General features: G+C 40.2%; 2 protein-coding genes across 5 annotated transcripts in view; one reads left to right on the top strand and one right to left on the bottom strand.

Moving 5' to 3' along the window:
* Positions 1–476: 476 nt before the first annotated feature.
* Positions 477–15,389, bottom strand: RCN2 (reticulocalbin 2). 3 transcript variants are annotated; one of them, XM_064456760.1, is made up of 7 exons: positions 15,228–15,386; positions 14,920–15,025; positions 10,402–10,598; positions 7,755–7,868; positions 6,454–6,550; positions 4,269–4,411; positions 477–1,281 (listed from the first exon to the last, which is right to left on the bottom strand). In XM_064456760.1, the coding sequence occupies exons 1-7, from the start codon at positions 15,342–15,344 to the stop codon at positions 1,129–1,131; spliced, it is 927 nt and encodes a 308-aa protein (XP_064312830.1). In that variant the 5' UTR covers positions 15,345–15,386; the 3' UTR covers positions 477–1,128. The 3 variants fall into 3 exon arrangements, with proteins under 3 accessions (XP_064312830.1, XP_064312831.1, XP_064312832.1); XM_064456761.1 differs by having other exon boundaries at positions 7,755–7,856; XM_064456762.1 differs by lacking the exon at positions 477–1,281 and adding an exon at positions 1,299–1,991 and having other exon boundaries at positions 15,228–15,389.
* A 3,479-nt stretch (positions 15,390–18,868) lies between these two features.
* The window catches only part of SCAPER (S-phase cyclin A associated protein in the ER), a 180,549-nt gene continuing 177,803 nt past the window's right edge, over positions 18,869–21,614 (top strand). For both annotated transcript variants that reach the window (XM_064456758.1, XM_064456759.1), the window contains exons 1-2: positions 18,869–18,998; positions 21,172–21,247. In XM_064456758.1, the coding sequence (XP_064312828.1) occupies positions 18,943–18,998; positions 21,172–21,247 (132 nt within the window). In that variant the 5' untranslated portion in view covers positions 18,869–18,942. The remainder of the gene's footprint in view (positions 18,999–21,171; positions 21,248–21,614) is intronic.

Here is a 21,614-nt window from a genome sequence, read left to right as displayed (position 1 = left end):
TGTACTCACATTCCCAGGAACTGAAATAAATAACTTCTGTGACATCCTAGGAGATAAAAAGCTAATATATGTACTTTCCTAAATGGAATCTGTCGTGCCATTAACCTTTCAGGCTATTTCAAATAATCACCTAGCAGGACAGTACTTACTTTTATGAATGGTAATTGTGGAGCTTGCAACCAAAGCTAACTTTGAGAGGTTGTTACTACCAGTATTATGTAATGCCTTACTGTTTTAGAGTTCCATACATCATCCCAACTAAAAAAAACAAATACAATTGCTTTTGCAAACTGGTCCAGGAAATGCTAAATGCACACTTCGCTTTTTCTGAATCTACTTTAGCATCCAGAGGAGATGTCATGTCCTTGGTTTATAAAGGCTAAGAATGGTGCCATTGTACATGACATACATTGTTCACATTTCAAGAATTGCTATGGATGACCCACAGTAAGTAATAAATGGACAAAACACAGAAACACAATATTCTAAATTTTAATCCAACAAATAAAGAGGGTCTTAACACCGTAAAATACCATTGTATTGCAAATGCTGTAGAACTGTACATTAAAAATTATTATTGTCTATAGATGTAAAAATAGCAAGTTTTATGATACAATAAAACACAGTATAGAAACCATTTATAATTAAGTAGAAAACCCTTAAACAACTGAGGCATTAATCTAAGTGTTTCTCCAAACGTATTAAATAAAACACAGTTAATACTGACTCTAAACATCCCCCCATCTTCCCCACTCCCACCCTAATTAAACTGATTAGAAGAAATAGTAGTCTCTCAGTTACTGTGTTTTGCATTCTTTCAGAACCATTTATATTCTCCATTTTCTTCACATACAGTAGGACAACTCTTCACAACACAGTACTACTCCTGAAGTAATTTATTTCCAACACTATATAATTTTGGAGGTAAGTATTTAAGATTATTTTGAAGGCTAGAAGAGGCCCAATGAAGTCTGCAGGAGGACAATTAAATTTTGAATGAAAATTATTTACACAAACATTAGTGTACTGTAATTACAGCATAACAACTTGCAACAGAGCTGATGGGTGCTTTTAACAAAAGCTCCAAATGGAAGAAAGGGAAGAAAAAGAGATCACAAAATAAATAATCTAAAGTTCTTCATGGTAGAAACGTTCATCGTGAAGCTGTCTACCATAATCTGTCGCTTCACTGTTAAGAAACAAATCCTGGTTCTTAAGAATTTCAGCTTCAGAAAGCTTTTTATCATCATTCAAATCCATTTCTTCAATAAGGTGAAGAGCCTTTAAAATAAATGGAACACCATGTGCACAGTTACTAGATGTGAACATTTATCAATAATGCTTTTGGGACAGCTTTGTCAAAGTCCTGCCACAACGCTGTTATTTTAACAAGCTAGACAAGATTTTATAGTCAAAACAGAGCCTTTCTTTCCTTGGTTTGTTTTTCTTTGCCTCTTTCATTTGGTGGAAAAATCACAATATCAAACCTTTACCCTCACTATCAATTCTAAAGCAACAAACCAATGTCAAACCCATAGCTTTACTTTGAGGGTGGAAGACATTATTAAGCCAGCAAAGATTAATCATATTCCTAGAACCACCTGTAGTCCTTGAAATCCACGGGCGAGTGCAGTACACACCTTCAGTGTACAGTCTGCAGAAAATGCAAGCTTGGCATGTCAGCTAGAGACCCTGGGTTTTCAGAGGGCCCCTTGGACATTCAGCCACAGAATGACAGCTACAACAGCAAGTTCTTGATGGGTGGGACCTCAACTAGGATTTGAGCCAATACTGTCTTCAAGTTGTGCATTCTCTCAGAAGTGTGTGCCTGTTATCTCTGTCCCATATTTAACCTGTGTCTGACAAGAGAAGCATCGTTTACAGCTCTCAGGTTAATAAGCTGTAAGCATCTCTTGCTTTCAACTCCAGAGTTGTCTATTGTCCTAAGCCATTTTTTATTTCCTGAAGCTGTGGAGGCTCTCTCTTCCATCATACATGCATATTAAAAAAAAAAAGAAAAAAAAAAGATTTGCAGCTGGATAATCTGTATCTATTTATGATTTCCAAAAAAAACGCTCCACGGCTTTAATTGATGATTAAAATGTAACTGGAAAGCATTTGATGACCACTGTGAAAAAGGGTTTTCTGCCTTCAGTGGTGGACAATATAAGCCATCTATGCATAAGAACTTCAACTTTGGGTAGCACTTCACGCTTTCCCTATTTTCCTAAAAGCAAAAACTTCCTCTTCTGAAAAAACTTTAAATATTAAATCATGACAATATCAAATGAAACTGCAAGTAAAAACAGTTATCAGACTTTTGCTTATTTATATACTATAAAGGGAAGGAAGTCAGCAGTAAAACAAAAATGCAATTACAACTAAAATATTCTGCAGCTTATTCATAGGTATTGCATAGCTCAAAGTGAACAAACTGGTGCAGCACCTCTATTGCACTTATTATCTCTGAGAAGTAGGGGAGTCCCAGTATTGCATGTTTTTTACTTGTATTTGCTAAACATCTACAAATACAATGGTTTAGAGAATCCTTCTGTACCTACTTTTTACCTTTTCTGATTGTTTTGGCTCAATATAACTGCTTAGTGGCTTCTTTAAAAATTAAATATTACTTACATTTAAGCTGACTACGTCACCAAGAAGGACTGAAGAAAATAGCAGGGACTAACGTCAGCCAAGCAGATTTTAAATGCACTCTGCATGGCAAAAACTACGATATTAAGACAAGCATCTTGTTAAACACGTATCAATTCCGGGAAATTGAATGTATAGTAATTTCTCTAATTTTATGTTATTTAGCTACCAATTTTCTCAAGTCATTTCTCAATGCCACAATGAAACTGCAATATTCAGCTTTCAAACAGCAGTTTATAGCTTAAGTCAATCTCTTTAGGATTGATGACTTTGCTAAGCCTTTATATTAACTGAAGAAAAAAACAGCACATCAGAGGGGGGGAAAAAAAAAAACAAAACACAAAAAAAACCAACCCTCATTTCCTCCAGAACCGAGCTATTACTACAGCATGGCCTTGCTTTGAGCTAAAATTTCATTGAATAGCAAAGAACTGCTAAAAAAAACCCAAACACAACCAAGCAAACCAACAGGTATGAGTACACTCAACACCACGCAGAATTCATTTCAGTTAGAACAGTATCGTTTCTGTGAAATAAGAACCGACCACCCTCAAGAGTCTGATGTTAAAAAAACCAGACTGTGCAAAGGCTTACAGATTCACATTTACAAAAATACTACCAGAGCAAAAAAAAAAGAAAGCTTTGCTTCCTTCAAGGTTAGATACGTGAGCACCCAGTGCTGCGTGCTAGCCGTGTTGCTTTTTCTGTCACCGACAGAGCTGAAAAAAGAAGAGGTGGGACCTCAGTAATGAGCTAGTCCAACACAGCAGATAGGCTATGCTGTTTGATACAAAGTGACTCCTCCTTTTACCAGGAATTACCGAGGCATGGGAAGACCTGTTGTTCATGCCATTCTGAACACCAAAATCCTCCAGTAAAAAGGAAGGAGATTTGGACCAATTAAGATAAAAAGTTACTAGCAGAAAGGCAGAAATCCTCACTACTGCAGTCAGTGACTGTATAGTCTGCTTAGTAAAACAGGTTATTCTGGAACACTCAGTGCTTCTGCCAGCTACAAAAAAAAAGTAAACTAAAGACAGCGAAAATGAGAATCCGCTTAGACCTATTACAGTGTTTTATCCCTGATTAAACCATTTTAATTATCATCATTAAAGTTTGCACTACAGCATCCTGAATCATAGAATACTTCCATTTTCTTGTATTTCAGAAAAGGCAAGGTTTTACTGCTGCAAATTATGGTCACTTATCCAGTTAGAAGAATCATGATCAATTTTTGTTTTCAGAATTATGCTGTCAGTACATAACAGCTTCTTTTAGGAGTATATATCATTAGATTTCCCTACAATAACTAAAAAATTACTGATTAAAAGACTGTACTCTTAAGCCAAACCAGATAAACTATGTAAACATGTAGAAAAGCACTTTGTTAATTTACAGACATTCAGACAATTAATAGGAATTTCCAATTTGCCTAACACAGTTAAAGGACCTGCGTTCTTTGTCAAACTGAAAAAAAGGTTAAAAATAAATGCAAAGATTACTAAGCATTCTTTTTCAAATACTAAGACATGGTAAACCTGAATGCATCTTTTTTTGTGATACCTTCAGAATTGTAATGCATTAATTAGAAGCTGAACAGCAGTCAAAATACATACCTCTTCTTGTGCAATCCCCTGATTATTAGGTACTATCCAAGACAACAGCTCTTGAGGGTTGAGTTTTCCATCATTATCCTTGTCATAGTCATTCACAAACCGATCCTTCTCAACAAGTATCCATTCTGGATCTTCCCTTGCAGCTGGTAAGACACATTTGCCAAGTTTAAAGCCACTCTTTACCTCACCTTTTCTCCTAAGCAAATTCACTTAATCTCATAAAATACAACACAAAAATTGACTGAGACCTTATGGTCATCTCAGCACTTAATGGATGAAGGAAAGCAGGGAAAAACATTAAATTAACAAGTGTCCCAAAAAGTATGTAGATATCTAGTGTTTTGCAGTATATGGGCTTATGACATTATAAGGCCATACAAAGTTTTTAATAACATTCTACTGTCTGTTCCCTTGCTTTAACATCAAGGGAGGCCCATCTGTGACAGAAAACAGAGAAGGCAAAGCTCCTGATTAGCTCAATAGACTCTGGCCAATACTGCAGGCTTTCATATTAGTTTACTGTCTTTTTTTTTTTTTTTCTAAAATACCTGGAATATATCCAAACCAATTCCATTTACTGGTTTTACTTATTTGTTTACATGATTTCTACTTACCCTATGCACTGGTATTGCACCCTGCAACCTAGCCAGCAATCTTAAACTTGTCTCTAACTCTTGAGAAATTTAGAAGCAATTCAAGCAACTGATCTTTCACCACTGGTAAACTTTGCAGACAAGCAGACAGATATTAAGACTTCTTAAACCTTGTCAATCAAAAGCAGTTGACATCACAAGCTGGTAAGTTACAGTTTAAAAATAATTAGGTTTCTACTATAAAAGAAAAAGAGCAAAGTCTCTCTCCTTCCTTTCTAACATCTAGTTTACATGCAGATAATCCCTTAATGACACCATTCCCCATACGCTGTTACCCAAAACCACAAGACAATTATGAAACCAGACCCACCATGTAGTTTATTAGTCATTTTAAAGCATGCTGCAGGAACACTGTCTGCAGAAGAGATGGCCATCTGGAGAAAAGTTGAAGTAGTTTCTACAGTTATAGGTGATTCTGAATTCTTGCTAAAAAGTTTTAATGACAAAGCTGTTATCTATTACTGTAAGGACCCTAGCAACAATTCCACTCCTTTCTAACAGCTTTGGATAGACTGGCTTGGAAAAGATTTTTTCCAAGTCAGAGCAAGAAAAAGATAAGGAACCCTGTGGTTGCAGGAGAGATGCCTTGTTTTTACTGGCTCTGGCAGACAAAGATGGTAATAAGAGGTGAAATTCCAGGGGGTTGGCTGCAGTGAAGAACAACCAACTATTCCTGTATTTCTCTGTATCCTCATGTGGCTTAAACATTTTCTCCAACTAGGATGGTAGTCCACTCTTAAGAATTAGCATGCCTTACGACCAAGCAGACTTTCCATATGCCCTAAGCTACTGGTCTTTTTGGAAGTGGAGGAGTTATTTGCCCTATCTTGCAGCAATTCAAATATAGCCTATGAAATATTTATCTGTTAGCAACATAGCTAGAGAAAAGTATTGATAAACACCGGGTGAGCGTCCTTTTTCTTGTTAAGGCATAGAGCAAGTTTAAGGAAGGGCATGAGTGGAAAAAAAATAAAAAGTGAAAGCAGATAGGCTTTTGGTATCTGGTACAGTGAATGGGCACCTTACACTTCCCCTCCAACTCTTAAAACACAGCTTTAATCCTTCTAAAGCAAGGCTGACAGCTGCCTTCTTCAGCTCATAAAGACCAGGTAAGTTTAACCTTATGTTCCTGCCGGCTGGTTTTGCAGTTGTGTTCAGCTGGCAAAGCTGCATCTTATTTCAGCTGCATACCCAGCGATGAGGAATATGCCTCAGTCTTCAGGAAAACAAGTAGGAACTTGCAAGGAAATAGTAGAATGGGCTACACACAAACTACTGCTAAATACATACAGGGCAGACTGAAATGATATGAAATAGCAATAACTGAAAGATGCCCAGTACCAGGAAACTATATTATTCTAACAGGCAGGATAATGTAGATAACATCAGAACCTGTATGTGATGTAAATAAATCATGTCAGAACTTGTAAGTAGAGGTGTAACAAGTTGAAAATAAAGGTGCATACAATTCACCCCATTCCAAAAAGCTTTTGTTCAGCTCCTTCTTTCCTGCCCCCAACCTTTTTCCTTACTTGGGTCTCTTCTGTAATCACCAAGGAATTCTTCCAGGCTAACAAATCCATCACCATCTTTATCATGTTCTTCTAAGGCCTCCTGAATGACAAAGTCCTTTTGCATACACACAAAAAGCAAAATATCCATTTGTGAAAAATTAGCACCTTGTAATCAAGAGAAATAGCAATACATTGTTTTAGAACAATAAGGTATTCTTTGAAGTAAAGACTCGCTCATTTCAAATCTCCTTTTCTGTTTTATGCAGACTAGTGCAGTAATTGGTTCCTGTGCAACAAAACAGATCAGTTCTTAAGAGTCTAAGATGTCAGGTTTTATGAAAACCAAATCTGAAAGATGAATCCTTCACCATAATCCAAAACTATACAAATTCACGTTTCTCAGCTACTTGTGCAAAGCTGTATCATCTCATTCCACTTTTCTTTCTTCATGGGATGTACTCACTAATTTGCATTTTTGCAACTTTATGAAATTGTTTGGAAAACAGTTGGTCTTTTGGGCCTGTGAAGCCAGTGTGCCTGTTCTCGTAGTTCTGTCTTTTCTTGTTTGTCCATAATCAACAGTTATGTCAACACAGAGGCTCTGTTTTGTTTGCGTGGTGCTCCTCCAGGCAGTTGCCTCTGCAGCATCAGACAGCCAAAACTGAAGGCTCTATTGCACGAAAGCACCAATGTACTTTTAACTGGGGACAACTGTTGGTACTGCGCTGGAATGACCCCAACAGTCACAGCAGTGATGAAACAGATGCCCAATGACAAAGTAATCCTGGCTGAAATAATAATACCCCAAACTCTGAGCATAGTACAGTCAATACTAGAGCTTCAGATGGGCTTGAATACTCTTTTTTTTGGCCAGAAAAGTGACTATTGTGACACTTTGAGCAAAGAGAGTAACCAGCGCTTGATCTTCTGTACAAAGAAACATTTTGTGTCAGTCCCCTTAACTAGAACTGAACTCTCAACTAGGCTTGAAACCTCCTCAAGCTAAAGTCTCACTGATGTATTTCCAACCTAACAGAGTTTAGAGAGAGCTATGCCAGTCCAATCCCAAAAGTTTGCGACAATTGTGCAGTAATAGTCCTTGAAAGAGATTTCAAGGAAAAGCACTGAACTACTGCTCCAGCTCCTGAACTCCTGCACTGGATCTACAACACAGTATCAGATTTTTAGTTTGGTCTGTAAAAGCAATACACCTAACTGCTCTAAAGCACACTTCCTGTGGTACTGGGGCTAAGCACGTACATTAAAAAGATGTTGCATCTGTGTACACATGCTGATAACGATACCCTCCTAAACCTTACCGTCATATATTCCACTTCTTCAGGATGTTCAAAAGCAACAAATTCATCCACATTTAGATCAGGATCATCATCTCTATTAGCTTTTTCAAAACGCTTTTTCTCCTTTAAATGAAGCTTAGAAAATAGATTTAGTTAGAGCACTTAATGAAAAGGAAAACCAACATTATAGTAGCTGGCCATAAGCTCATTAGAATATTGTTTCACAATACCTACTCATATTATACTGATGTTATATTTTCACTAAAAAGAGCTCAACCAGAGCAACAAGAACAGCACTTTTAACTGAAGTAGTTTTATTTTAAGATTTGCATTAAAACTACCTTTTTCTCCATGTAAGGAGACATTTAAAACACACTCTTAGCCAAGGCTTCAAAAAGATTGAAGGGAGATAACAAAAAGACCAAGAATTCTTGTCTTTATACATGCTTCCTCTTCTAAAAGTCACCAATTGCCAAACTAACCTAGTGGAGTACAGTGATTATAGTTAATGACAGCCATTGCTAATTCCAAAATTTACATTTTGAGGACATTTAACCTTCTGGATCCATATTTCATTTGTAACAAGGCCTGTTTGTAGTTCAAGGTGGTCTTGAAATATCATATACGTAAAATGTCTTTTCTGAAGCCATTTTAAGTGCTGAAGGATTAGAGAGATTCCTTTAATACAAGACTGTTGCCCATTACATCTGAACATATTTCAAAGCAAAGTCACTTCTCTAATCTGTTTCAAGTATAAATATTAGCATGCCTTTTAAAAATAATAAGTATCCACAATAAGCAGACAAGTTCTTATTTCTGAATATCTCACACTTCCTGTTTCTGCATTCCAAATGTGCAAACAATATTTGGTTGTTGTTTTTTTTTTTTCATTTTGTACAGTCCCTTTAGACAAAATACAGACCCATGCCATTGATCTCTACTCAAACTGCATGTGACGAGAGCTACAAAAATTTTGGACTCCCATGATTAAATGTGTTGTGCTATCAGTATGACTCCGATCTGGATAAGGGAGTGGCCAGCAAACCAGAGATCACAAATACTTTAAAAATAACCATTTGAAATTGTACTAAGTTTATACCCTATTTATTGACGCTTCTCTCAAAATTAGGCTAACCTCATCAATAAAGGTTAACAAATTAGTGTAACAAATAAAGTATAATTGTAAGACCTTAACTATTCTGCAAAATAATTAAACGTACTCTTGAAGAGAAGCTGACCTTAGCTAAGAGTTTAAATAAGAAGGCAATTCAGAAGCACAGAAAGTACTGGACTGCAACATAAACTTGAACTATTGAGGGGAAAAGCCTATTTTTCAGTGTTTTTTTACAAAGTGATGAACAAGGCTGCCACCTTCTGGTAAATTCATATGCTTACTTGATGTCAATTCTAAACTGATATCATAGTCTAACTCTTCCATCTTGATTAGAGCAGGATCACCAATTTCCAAATGTAAGGAAAATGCTGAAGATAGCTGACATATGATGCTTGTACAACGCTGCTCATTTTGCTCTTTATAATATATGTTGAAAAAGTCAGCAAGCAGGAAAATGTACAAGCAGTCAAAGTACAGCATAAATAAGTGTGTAGGAGTCGTCTAAGCTCAGCCTATGTGTCTGTTATGGCAATATCTCAAACAAGGGATCAGTATTTTGATTGGTAGTTCCATTTTAGTCTTGTTTTATTTAACAGCTATGTAATTATTCAGTTACATGACCAAAGCTTTACAGTTTGTTTCTTCAGTGTGTAAAATCCCCTGCCCCTTGTCTAACTTAGCTTCACTTCTGCCATCATCCTATATAAACTACTACTTCTTTACTAAAAGCAGCCAAAGCAATCGTCTCAGGGAAAAAAAAAACCAAAAACAAACCATCCTCAAGCCAGAATAGTCTAAAAACTCACTTATTCTCTTTTTGGAAAATATTGACATGTACTTATCAATATGTAACTTGAAAGGAAACAAGTTTTGCTGTGTGGTTACTCTTGGTGAACCTTCCCTCCCTGCCTCTTGCCTTTCCGCTCTACAGTATTTGCTTTTGTGTATGAGATTAATCCATAACTTCCGTTGTTTATACATCCACTTTTAGCTATCAGAGATTCATTTTGATTGCTAAAAATGTCTGAATTGCTATTGCTTTCTCTGTGGATCTCTAATGGATAGAAAACATTAAAGCAGCCAATACTGATACCCCACACTGGGTACTTGAGAAACACCTGAAAAAGTGGCTAGAACAGTGCAATAAAGGGGGTTAAAGAGTAGAAGGGTTTCCTTTGCCTCCAATCCAGTGGTACCGGCCTCTGCTGAAGGCAGGACACTGGTTAGACTATAAACGTAACCTAATAGATTGCCAACTTGTTTGGAGTTGGTGGCTGGAGACCATGCTCTGTGGTAAGACTATCAACAGACTCATACCCCACTCAGCCAAAAAAATATAGCCAGGAGGTATGATTTCACTCTGTCTTTGTTTTGTTGGTAGCAGCTTTAATACTCCATTACTTTCTTTTAATTACTCCCCTATCTCAGATAGATGAAAGTGTTAAAACATGTGCCAGCTGCTAGGGTTTCTCTACCCATCTTATTCCGTCACAATAAACAAACATTGCTGTGTTTTGCCAACAGCTTACAGAAACTGATACTGAAACATTTTACCTGTCGAAATGATTCTTCTTCTTGATCCTCCAGGACACTGTTCTCATCAAAATCAATTACACGATCATACATTTGCATATTATACTCCTTCCAAGATACTAATCCATCACCATCTTTGTCATAGTTGTTGAAGTGTTGCTTAGCTTCTTGCGTAACATAATGTTTAAAAGATTGCTGTATCCACGAACTCAGCTCATCTGTGAAAATAGTTTAAAAAAAAAATCAGAATCATCTGCACTATAAAAACTGTAAAGATATCATGGGTCTATTCAGTCTGGAATATACTCTGCAATTCAGATGTAAGCATATAGGCAAGAGGCTAGTTAAAGCAAAACAATGTTTCCTCTATGCTATGGCTTTTTTCAAGTTAACTGAATGAGAGAATAGATCACAGCTATAGCCTTCAGTTCTTCTTTCGTAGTACCATTTCCCCATTGCTACCCTTAGGCTAGAGTTCGTTTAATCTGGCTTACGTTGGCACTGCCAGAAAAAGTGTGATGCATCCCATTCTGATACGCATGGGACGTGGTAGGAAAAAATTATTACAGGTGGCATTCGTACAGCTGCAGGGCAAACTGTGTCACTAAAAACTCAGCCCATAAGAAGGAAGATTCTTCATTTTCAGCTGATTTCACCCTTATTTATCTCACTGGGACCTGAACAGTGGTAGCAAGAAGCCTGCCCCTTTTGTTGCTTGCTGACGTATTTGTCTCAGCTTGAGATGATTATGTAGCCAGGCCTTTTCAAATCTGAAGCCAATCAACACTGTAGCATCCTTTCACCATGGGTTTTTTTGTTGCTATTCAAAGCCTTATAAAAATGATGCTGAATACAGTTTGGACCAACAACTCTAAATTTAACTTTGTGCCCCCCAAAAAATATTGTTCTCATCAGTTTTGGTTTCTTTTGAAAAATCCACAAACTGAAATAAAACTAAATTCACTGGCATTGCCTTCATTACCCAAAATAAAATATTAACAGATATTTTCTCTTTACTTGGGGCTGAAATCAAGCCTTATATATTTTGGAAATCTTTTTAAGCTACTTGTTTTTATAGAAAGGTGGCTAAAAGAAATAAAACTTTAACAAACAGATGAATTCACACAAATACATTAAAGTTACTTCATTTAAAGAAGATTCGGAGAACATGTTCTCTCCATCATTCCAAAGGTACATAGCTATTTCAATTCAGCTGAAATCCTGCTCCAAAGAGTCATGTACTTTGGTGTAGAAAAATCTTACAGCATTTTTTAAATCCTAAAGTATCTTGTTCTATCCTTCTTGGCAGAAGTGTCAATACAACTTTACTAGGTTTATTTAAGTATCTTTGAAAAGCAGCAAGAGATTTTAAAAATTATATTCTGAATACCGAATTTGTATTACCAAAGGAACCAACTTTGTAACAGATTCTGTGAACTGACTGAATGTGCAGCATTGTCTCACAAGAAACTGCAACATGTTTTCTTAAAGACAGAAAACTTATGGAATAGTTTACTTCCCAGCATTTGAGGCAGGAGGCGCAGGCATCTAAGCACATAATGTCCACCACCATTCACCAGGAACGCTCATTTCTCTGAGAAGCTGTATTAATGTACCACATCTCTCACTGTTATTCTCCAAACTGAGATGCCACTAATAAGGAAAAAGTTCTCAAAGAATGTTTTGCAATACACTGAGAAATAACTGAGCTGAAAAAGCTTCAATACTGTAAGTTTCTTAGTGTAAAAACACATTCCACCAAGTTTTCCTTTGGGAAGCAAGGGGAAGACAAGTTGCCATTAGACTGAGACCAGATACAATACATGCCATCAGGATGGAGTACAGCCAGGATTTGTACACTTCAAAATAGAGCTCTTCCCTTGTAGCCTTCACATTGTGAATGGCCTGTGTTTATTACAGAGATTAGCCATCCTGCCAAAGCTATGTACTATCTCACCTCTAGACAGCCAGATGCAGGAACACTGAAGTCAAAGTGCCATTGATTAGTTTCAGCATATGAAGTGGAAGACATTCTAGAGATACAGTTGATCTCATCTTTAAAACTGTATTTTGTCCTCTCACCTAGAAAGCTTCCTGAACATTTAATACCATGTTCATTAAGTATCACTGTTCTGGTGTTTGAACAGGGATTCCACTTGCTCCGTATGTGTGCACGTGAGGGACATTTTTTGTCAAAATCACAGCAAAACCACCACCACATTTTCATACTGAGTTCAAAAATTAAAGAAAGTGTCATGAGGGTGTACTGAAACGAAGGGCCTGAGTTTACCACGGAGTTCACAAGCCTGACTAATAAAAACCTGTCTGGGAAGAGACCTTTGATACTCTGTTGTGATGATCAAATTACAAGATCAAATTACAAGTTATGAGCAGGAAGGAGGGAAGAGGGAAAAGAAAAACAGAGTTATGATATTAGACCTCTGAAGAAAGTGGAGTGTTTCTGACAGAGAAAGCAGAGGAAGTTTAGAGACAAGTTAATGTTAAAAAAAGATGATTATTGGAAGTCAGTTTGTCTCAGGATGTGCTTTAGTTGATCAAAAAAAGTGGTTTGCAGATAAAGGCTGTTAAAAAGATTGGTAATACTGATGATAAAAAATTAATTTCTCAGGTATAAAGAGCAGCTTTGGTCCAAAAATCAAATTGGAAATTAAATTATAGAATGCAGTAATATAGCAAGATAATTGCCAATATGTTCAGACGAGATAGCAGATAAAATTATTCAGTAACAAAATGACAATAGTATATTAAACATTTTTAAAAAAGTCACTATTTTTGTTGTCTACAGGGAATAAAACAGCCTTTTAATAAAATTATCAGATTTTCTGGCATAAGAATTAAATAATGGCTAGATAACAAAGTTTGTATAAAGACTTATTTAAAATCCTACTGCATAGAGAAAAATCCTAAATATATTACTGTCATCCCCAAAGCTAAAAAATATTATGTCTCTAATTTCTGTCAAGATGCCTTAAATTACCCATGATTAGTGTTTTCGTCGTATTTTTTTCCTTACAGTACGTGGGAGCAATTACACAAGAGAAGACAGGAAATCTTATGGATAGAGTTCAGTATGGGTTTGAGCCCAGACCTGGTGAAGGTCCTGAAGCCAGGTGGCTGGGTTGGACTGCTTTCCTACATGGACCAACACATCTGATGTCAGTGGAGTTGCCCCACCTTGCTGTAGCCACAGCTTGTTGCTTTAGCCTGTGCAACAGGATTCATCTCCTTTCCCTTTGTTTTGTAGCACTTGTACCACCAGGATGGCGCTGGGATTACAACTAGAGGCTGGAGGTTATGGTTGCAAAAGAAGGGGCAAAGAAAGGTCCTATTACTCCCTGCCACTGTAGATCTGCCTGTGACACCATAGCCAGGTGATATTACGACACCTGAAATTAAGCATCTACATGGATGCTGTGTGTCTAAGCTCCTTGTGTAGCCAGTGGAGATCCTGCCAACCTTCAGCAGAATGGCTGCCTAGGGTTCATTGGCTGCAATGAGGTTTCACTGTATGGACTGTAGCATGCAATAGCCTGAACACAGGGTCTTCTAGGGTTGTTTTGGATGCTTTGTGTAACCCTCCCTCAGTGTGTCAACTTGTTCAAGTAAGTCTTAAGGCAAGTAAGCAAGGTACACACTGCTTAAAAGCGTAAAGCAGTTTTTTATTGTCGAATGTGTGCAACAGATAGTTGCAACTAACACCTTCCTAGGGTAAGCATTACCATGCTTTCCATCTCCACTAAGCTAGCAACGAGTCTTTGCTGACCAGCAATTGTAAGTCAGGAAGGGAAGAGTGGGCCTCTGCTATTCCCTGAATGGGCTGATCCTTGTTGTTTCAGAGTTGCCACCTTCTTACTCCCAGCTGTTTCACTAAAGCTTCTGTATGTTTTCCCGTTCACATATTTTCTCTTGAGTTGTGGTCTATGCACATTCTCACAGTTCTTCCTTGTTGGGCTAGATGATCCCTGAGGCCCCTTCCAACCTGTCATTCTATAAAATTAATGTATGATACCTCAGTATCACTTAGTATCACCAGGTATTGAAGCACGTGTATGTAGCATTATGTCTGCAGTGTACTTGGCCTCTTAAACTTGCCCTCTGAGCTGCACAAACAGGATTTCCAAGACAGAAACCCACTTAATTCACAGTGGCTTCAGAGGCACAAGGAGCAGCTCCAAGCACAAAGCAGGTTATTTGCAAGCAACTATTGCTGTCTTGCCCACGTTAACTCACTCCTGTGTGCTCCTGACGACCTTCACTTCTTTCTTCATGTAAAGCAGAGATCTTAGGGTCTGAGCTATCCTCCATATACAGTCTGTTGTTATTTCTGACTCACTGCAAGCGGGTTGCCGTGGAAATTCTCCACAGCGTGTCACCGGCTGTGTCATGGGGGGAGCGTGCCTTTTCCTTCTCTGAGGCACTAGGCCAGGCCCGGGACACGGCCAAAGCCCGGTCCCCGCCCTCTGAGACCCCCACGCACGTCACCAGCTCGGCCCCGGGGCACGCAACCCCCGCCGTTACCCTTGGTGAGGAGGCCGTCCGCGTCCGAGTCGATCTTCCTCACGATGGCCCTCAGCCGCCGCTGCTGCTCCTCCGGGCTGAGCCGCGCGTACTCCTCCGCCTCCTCCTGCGGCACAGGCAAACCGCGCCTCAGCCCGCCGCCCCTGGGGCCGCCCCGGCCCCACCCCGGCCCGCCACTGCCCACCGCGGGGTGAGGCGGAGGGAAGTGCCAGGCCCGCGGCCTCGCCGGCGGGAAGCGCCGCTCGGCCCGCTCCCGCCCGCGGGCCGGGGGAGCCCCGCCGGGGGACCCTCCCGCCGCCGCCGCTCACCTGCCCGCCGAGCAGCGCCTCTCGGTCGTAGTCGGCGCGGTGCTCCCCCCGCGCCGCGCCCAGCGCCGCCAGGACCAGGCCCAACGCCAGCACCACCGGCCGCCGCCGCCGCCGCATCTCACCCGCCGAGTCTCGCCCGCCGAAGAGGGCAGAGGCGGCGAGGGGCGGGGAAAGGGGCTGCGGAGGGCGGGGCGAGGGCGGTGCGGGGCTGCGGGGGGCCGCCTGCGCGGGGACGGGGGGCGGCGCGGCGGGGCTGGCAGGGGCCGGGGCCGCGGCCGGGCGCGAAGGGTGCGCTAAGGGGGAGAAAGTTGACCCTTCTCGCTCGCCCAGCCCTTCCCTTTATGGTGCATCAGTGGAAGACACCAAATGCTACCAAGAGACATCGGTAACTTTCCGGCAGGCTGAAGTGACTCTTAACAGAACTTCAGACGAGGATCGGCAAACCCTGCCATGAGGGAAGATTAACAGGAAACGAGCGGCGTAAAAGTTTTATACCAAAAAGGGACGAACATGTCTCTCGATTGAGGGCCCAATTCAAAAATAACACTTCTAACACAAAGTTAAGGGGAAGCTGTGTTTTATAAATGAGTGAACAATCAATCCAAATTGGGATCAATCCAAATTTTCATAACTGTTCAACACAGCACACGGAAAAGAAAGTGGTAAAATAAATTTAACCTCATTTCCCACTCAAACTAAAAATACATTGAGTAAATAAGCAGGGGGCCTCTCCAGAAATACCATCCCTAACAGCTGCCACATCAAATTGGGATTGCTTTGATCCCAATCCCACTGAGGGCAAATTAATCATTCTTACTAGATTAATTGAGATTTACGTAAGGCCATTGTTAGATTTGTTGCTTCTCCTTTCAATATTAGTGCATTTCTGGAACTCCTCTTTTAAACAGAAAGAAGTGCGATACCTGGATTTCCAGAAATGCAATTGTTGCCAGGATTAAGCAGAGCCCTCAATTAATGGAGGCTGGCCGCTGCACTGTCCTGTCTCTTCCGTGATGACAGCGATGTATAGCTCCCCAGTTAACCTCAAATTCTATTAACAGTGAAGAGCTACGACAGTTCAATTTGAAGATCTGAGAGTAAAATATTGCAATAAATCACTCTATGTGTTACTGCAATTTCCTGCCCATATAAGAAATGTCTATTAAAAAAATCTAATAGTGAGTTAAGTCCAACATCTTTTACTGGTTTAAATGTCAAATTTCCCATCAGTATTTATATAAATCACAGATACAAAATGTGAACGAAGTCATGCTACTTTTGGCGTGTGTAGACAATGCAAATCCTATAAGAAATCAAAACAGAAATAAGATTTGTTTGGTTTCTGAAACAGTACTGAAATGGATTCTTCTTCTTTGTCGAATGCACTACAAACACCCCAACCAACCTCTTTGTTGCATATCTCAAGGGTTGACAAGTGTATCAGGTTGTACGTTTCAGTGCCTAAGCAACTGTAAGAACCTCCATACAACAAATTCAACGTAGATGTGCAAAGAGCAAGTTTTTTAATAATATGTTCATATGCCAAGATGACTGAAGATAGGAGGAGGAGAAAACATAGATTACTAGAAAAATAAAGGAAGCAAAACCAAAAAGTCATTATATCCTATACATGAGGAAAAAAATCTGAAGCTTGGCAAGAGGGAAAGCATAGGAAATCATATTCTTCTCCTGGTAGTTAGCCTGTGTCAAAATACAATCCAGACACTTCCCAGCATGCAGTTAATCAGTCTTATAATAAAATTCAAGATCAGTCTGGTATGGATACAGAGGGAAAAAAAAAAAAAGGCTCTTGTGTTCCCTTGAAATATTTCACCAAGTGCACAGCAAATGCATCGCTATTGTAACTTGTAAGTAAAAAGACAGTATCAGTGAAGCTATTTTAAAATCAGAATACAAGCCATGCCATATAAAAAGTTTTTTATGTGCTGAATTTTCTGACTTGTCCAAAAAATCCACCCTGCCCTCAAGCCAAATTACATACAGTCTTTCACAAATCTATCTGGAGCTCTTCTTGCTGTAACAAAGGAATTAATGTTAGAAGGTCACAACCGACATGTCGTCTTCTCTAAGAGAACAATCTTCAAATGTAAATCTGTTCCTGTTAAACTGTCAGCATGAGAGCAGTTGTCCAGCAACACAAACAGTAGTTTGTTAACAGTTGTTTCTCACAAGTGAAGTTATCTGTCTGGTGTTTACTACAATTTTTTTGACATTTCTACATTTTAGTTTTATAAATGACTGACCAATGTCAATAAGCCTTAATTTTCTTTACTCAGCACGTTATGTATAAATGCATGTCATTTATATACTTTCAGAATAAATGGATTTACAGTAGTTTTATTTAGATAGTTTTCCATTTTGATGTATTCTCCGAATTTTGTTTTTATCACATGTAAACATTTTAATCTGCATATGAGACAGTTAAGTGTATCTAAGACCTGCACGCAAAGATTACCCTTCCTTCATCCATTATAAAAGTTGTTGGATTTTGGCATGTGGACTTAAGTAAGGGAAAAAAACTGAGCAACAATTTACCTATAATCAGGTTCAAATGCTCTTGTGTTTGGATTTCAAAATGGGTGTCTCATTTGCTTTAGTAATACCCAAATATGATTTTCTGAGTATTGTTTCATGGCACCTTGCACAAAGCATCCTGAAGTATTCTAGAGACTGCAGATATTGCAGACCAGTTTTTCTACTTCTTTGCATTTAGTGCAATTATTAATATCTGAGGAAATAGGCTATAAAATGATGCTCTTCTGATGTGATATCTGATTTGGCATCAAATCAAAATAGCAGGATTTCATGCAAGGCCCAGTACCATGGTGCTCAGTGCAGCTGCAGACCAAAGCGGCAGTTGTGGAGACTCAGGCAACTCATAAATAATCAAGAAGCTTGTTATCGAACAATGACAGTAGAAGGGATTTGGATGGACCTTCAGGGGCCACCTGGCTCAGCTCTCTGCTCTGAACCAGAGTCAAGTATACGTGTAATTTCTGAGAGATGTTTGTGCTGCTGTTCCTGGAGACTTCGACTGAAGCATACATAATCTCCCAAGCCATCTATTCCAATCCTTGTATTATTTTTAACGTTTTAGAGATGGCAACCTCAATTGTCCTGGTTACAATCCAGGCCTCTTACTTCTTGTCATTCCTGTCACAGCAGAGGAAATGGGTTATTCTCTTTCTCTTCACAATGCTCAAACACTCCTACCACATCCCCCTTTACTCTTCCCTTTTGGCTAAATAGACTCAACTTGTCCAGTATTTCCTCACAAATCATGTTTTCCAGGTCTCAGATTCTACAGAAAGGCCTGGCCTCTTGGCGCGTCCCATCTTTCTCCAAGTATGGTGCCCAAGCTGGACACAGTACCATAACTTACACCTCACCAGGCTTAAACCCCAGGATCAGGTCCCTGTTTTGCTCTCCGCCTACACGTACACCCAATGGATTGCACACAACGATGTATTTGCCTGCACGTATTAGATTTTCTATTTTTCCCGGCTCCCCACCGGTGAGGGAAGGGCTCAGTGCTTAGGGACATAGGGCACCGGACCGGGCGGGCAAGGTGAGGGCAATGCCTTCAGCGGGGAGGGCGGCGCATGCGCGGCTCGCGGGGCCGGGCCGGGCCGGGCCGGGCCGGGCGGGGGGACAAGGAGAGCGCGCGGCGGGCGGACGCTGGCGGCGGGATGCGATGACATCACTGCGGCGGGACGCGCGCGGGCGGGACGGTGCGGCGCGGCGGAGAGCGTGAGTGGCCGCTCCGCACGCACCGGTGCGGGGCGGGGGGAGGGGGCAGGACGCGGCGCGGCGGGCGCGGGGCAAGATGGCGGCGGGCCAGGCCCACCTGTCCTCCGCCTCGCCAAGTCCCCCAGCACTGCCCCCGCCGGCGGCTCCGGGCCCTCGGCCTGCCCGGGCGGCACGGCCAGGCACGGCACGGCCCGGCCCTCCGCTGCGCAGCGTGGGGCTGGGCGCGGGGGGGGGGGGGGGGAGGGGAGAGAGAGAGAGGGAGAGGGAGAGGGAGAGGCCAGTTGCTATAGGCAACTGGGAAGCCGGTGGCGGCGAGCGGGGTCGGTGGGTGTCGGTTAGATCTCGCTGTGCGGGGGAGCTCGGCCGGCCGTTTCGCCGAGGAGCCGGGCCCCGCAGCCCCGCGGTGCGCCCCGCGTCAGCGCTGCCTCAGCCCCGCGGCGGAGGGGCCTGTCCCGTTCCAGGAGGTCTGTTCCCCGTCACCCCTACCCGAGCCCGCAGTCGTGAGCACCGTCTATGAGGAAATCTGGCATTGCTCAGTCTGTGGGATATTCCTCTGCTTGTAACCCTCGCTGTTACTTTTGAGTTGTACGGGTCCACCTTTCTTGTGGCGTGGAAGTTGTAGATATGGAAGGGAGAGGTGCACGTACAGGGAAAGCTCACTGTAAGCACTGTAAACTGCCATAAGGTGTAGAAGTATTTGCACGTTAAAAACTATTCATGATATTCACAGTTTAAACTGATGGTCTTCCTTCCCTGTCAGAGAGAATATCGTCGTTACAAAAGCTTGATAGTACTGTAGGTCTTGCAGCATACTTGGGTAGGGTTTGCCTTCTCTACACTTTTTTCTAAATACAGATCCTTGTTTCTAAATTACTTCCAAATGCCCTGCAGTACTGGGAAAATATTTGGGCCCTCAGTTCTTTTCCTTCAATATGTATGTCAGTTTAATGAGCTTTTATTACACCTTAATTATAATCTAGTTAATTTGGTGGGCAAAGAAGTTTTCAAAGGTACCTCAGTGTTTGAAGACCCCTTATGCTGGGCCTATCCCAGCATCTGAAGCAATGCTGAAATACAATCTTACTTTGTTTTCAAAAACTCTGCTTCCTTCAACCAGCTGCAGAATGTTTCAGTTTTCATAAGCTCAGTAGCTTTTCTTAAAGCATACCAACAAGTGCCAATCTTGACAACTGCTTGTTTGTTGACATAGGTTTTGGATATTTACTTTAAGAAAAATGAGCAATATATGAGTACAGGATGTAATATGAGAATAAGGGAACTGCCTACTTAAAGCAGTATCACTAATAATAAAGAACAATAAAAGCCCACTTTGGATCTGATTAAAGGTTAATCTTGTTCTGTTACTTAATATCTGATAATTTAGAAGTGTCTTTAACTTCTGGTTACCATCTGATTCTTTAGAGGAATTAAGAACTGTTGCAGTAGAGTTTTTGCACTCTAATCAGTAGCTGGCTAGAATTTGTTTCAACCCTGAAGCCAAGGCTTTATTTTTATTTCAAAATTGTTATCACTGTGCAGGAAATTCTTGATAAACCTATAAATATTTAGCCCTGGCAATTCTGCATTTGTAGCAATGGTTCTGTAGTTCAAAACTATTCAAAACTAATTCAAAACTATTCAAAACTATTTAAAACTAATACTATAAAAGTATTTACTTTCTCAGACCTGACTTCTACAGGAACTATCACATTTTTTTTTTTTTAATGAGAACGGAAATTTTCCGTTTTGTTTTGTTTCACCTCTTATTATCTGATAACGATTTCTCGGTGTGTTTCCAATTAATTTTTCTTTTTGAACTAATAATCAACTTGCCCGGTCTTCTATCTCAGGAGAGATTATTTTGATTGCCTTTCATTATTCTAGAGCAGTCTGTTCACTGATTTGTTTTAAAGCTTTAATATTCTTTGTACTGTTTACTGTCTTTCTACATATACATTTACATTTTTCTGTAGGGTCATTCTCTTTCTGTTTTCTTCTTGGGCCTTTGGCTGCTTTTAGTAAGGAGCAGTACGAACACTTTACAAGTAAAACTATCTTCTGAAAACTGTACTGCATTCATCAGATGTCCGTGACACAAATGCTGCTAAGGAGCTAAAATTAATTTCAGAAGTGGTTTAAGTGAAGATGATTGATTGCATTTATTTTGATGCAGGTATGAAAACTCAATGGGGTCGTCCAAAAATGTAATCAGTGATCCTGTTGATGTGGAGGAAGGCTATAGCATTATGGTAAGATGTTTAACTACTATAGCAGTGTGGTAGGACTTTTTCCTGCTGCAGGAAAAACGAAATTTTCATGTTGGGATTCATTGGTAAATTGGTTCCTTTGTACCTTCTCTGAAAGTATTGATTCTAGAAACTGAATCAATTTAATTTATTTATACCATGATGAGAAACTTTCAAAACTTAATTTTACTGTAGAAAAGATTTGAGTATTTCTTCTGGTTTGCATCATTTCCAGTTGTGTTAGAATATAGTTTTTTTGGACTTCGGGGCATTTGTTTCAGCTGATTCCCATTTTAAACTGCTTTCATCCCACCTGTGCTCTTATGTAAGACCGTAATGTTTGGTTGCACTAAAAGAGTGGTGTTCTTTG

This window comes from Phalacrocorax carbo, chromosome 7 (assembly GCF_963921805.1).
Source record: "Phalacrocorax carbo chromosome 7, bPhaCar2.1, whole genome shotgun sequence".
Classification (NCBI taxonomy): domain Eukaryota; kingdom Metazoa; phylum Chordata; class Aves; order Suliformes; family Phalacrocoracidae; genus Phalacrocorax; species Phalacrocorax carbo.
This window is presented reverse-complemented; position numbering and strand designations above follow the sequence as displayed.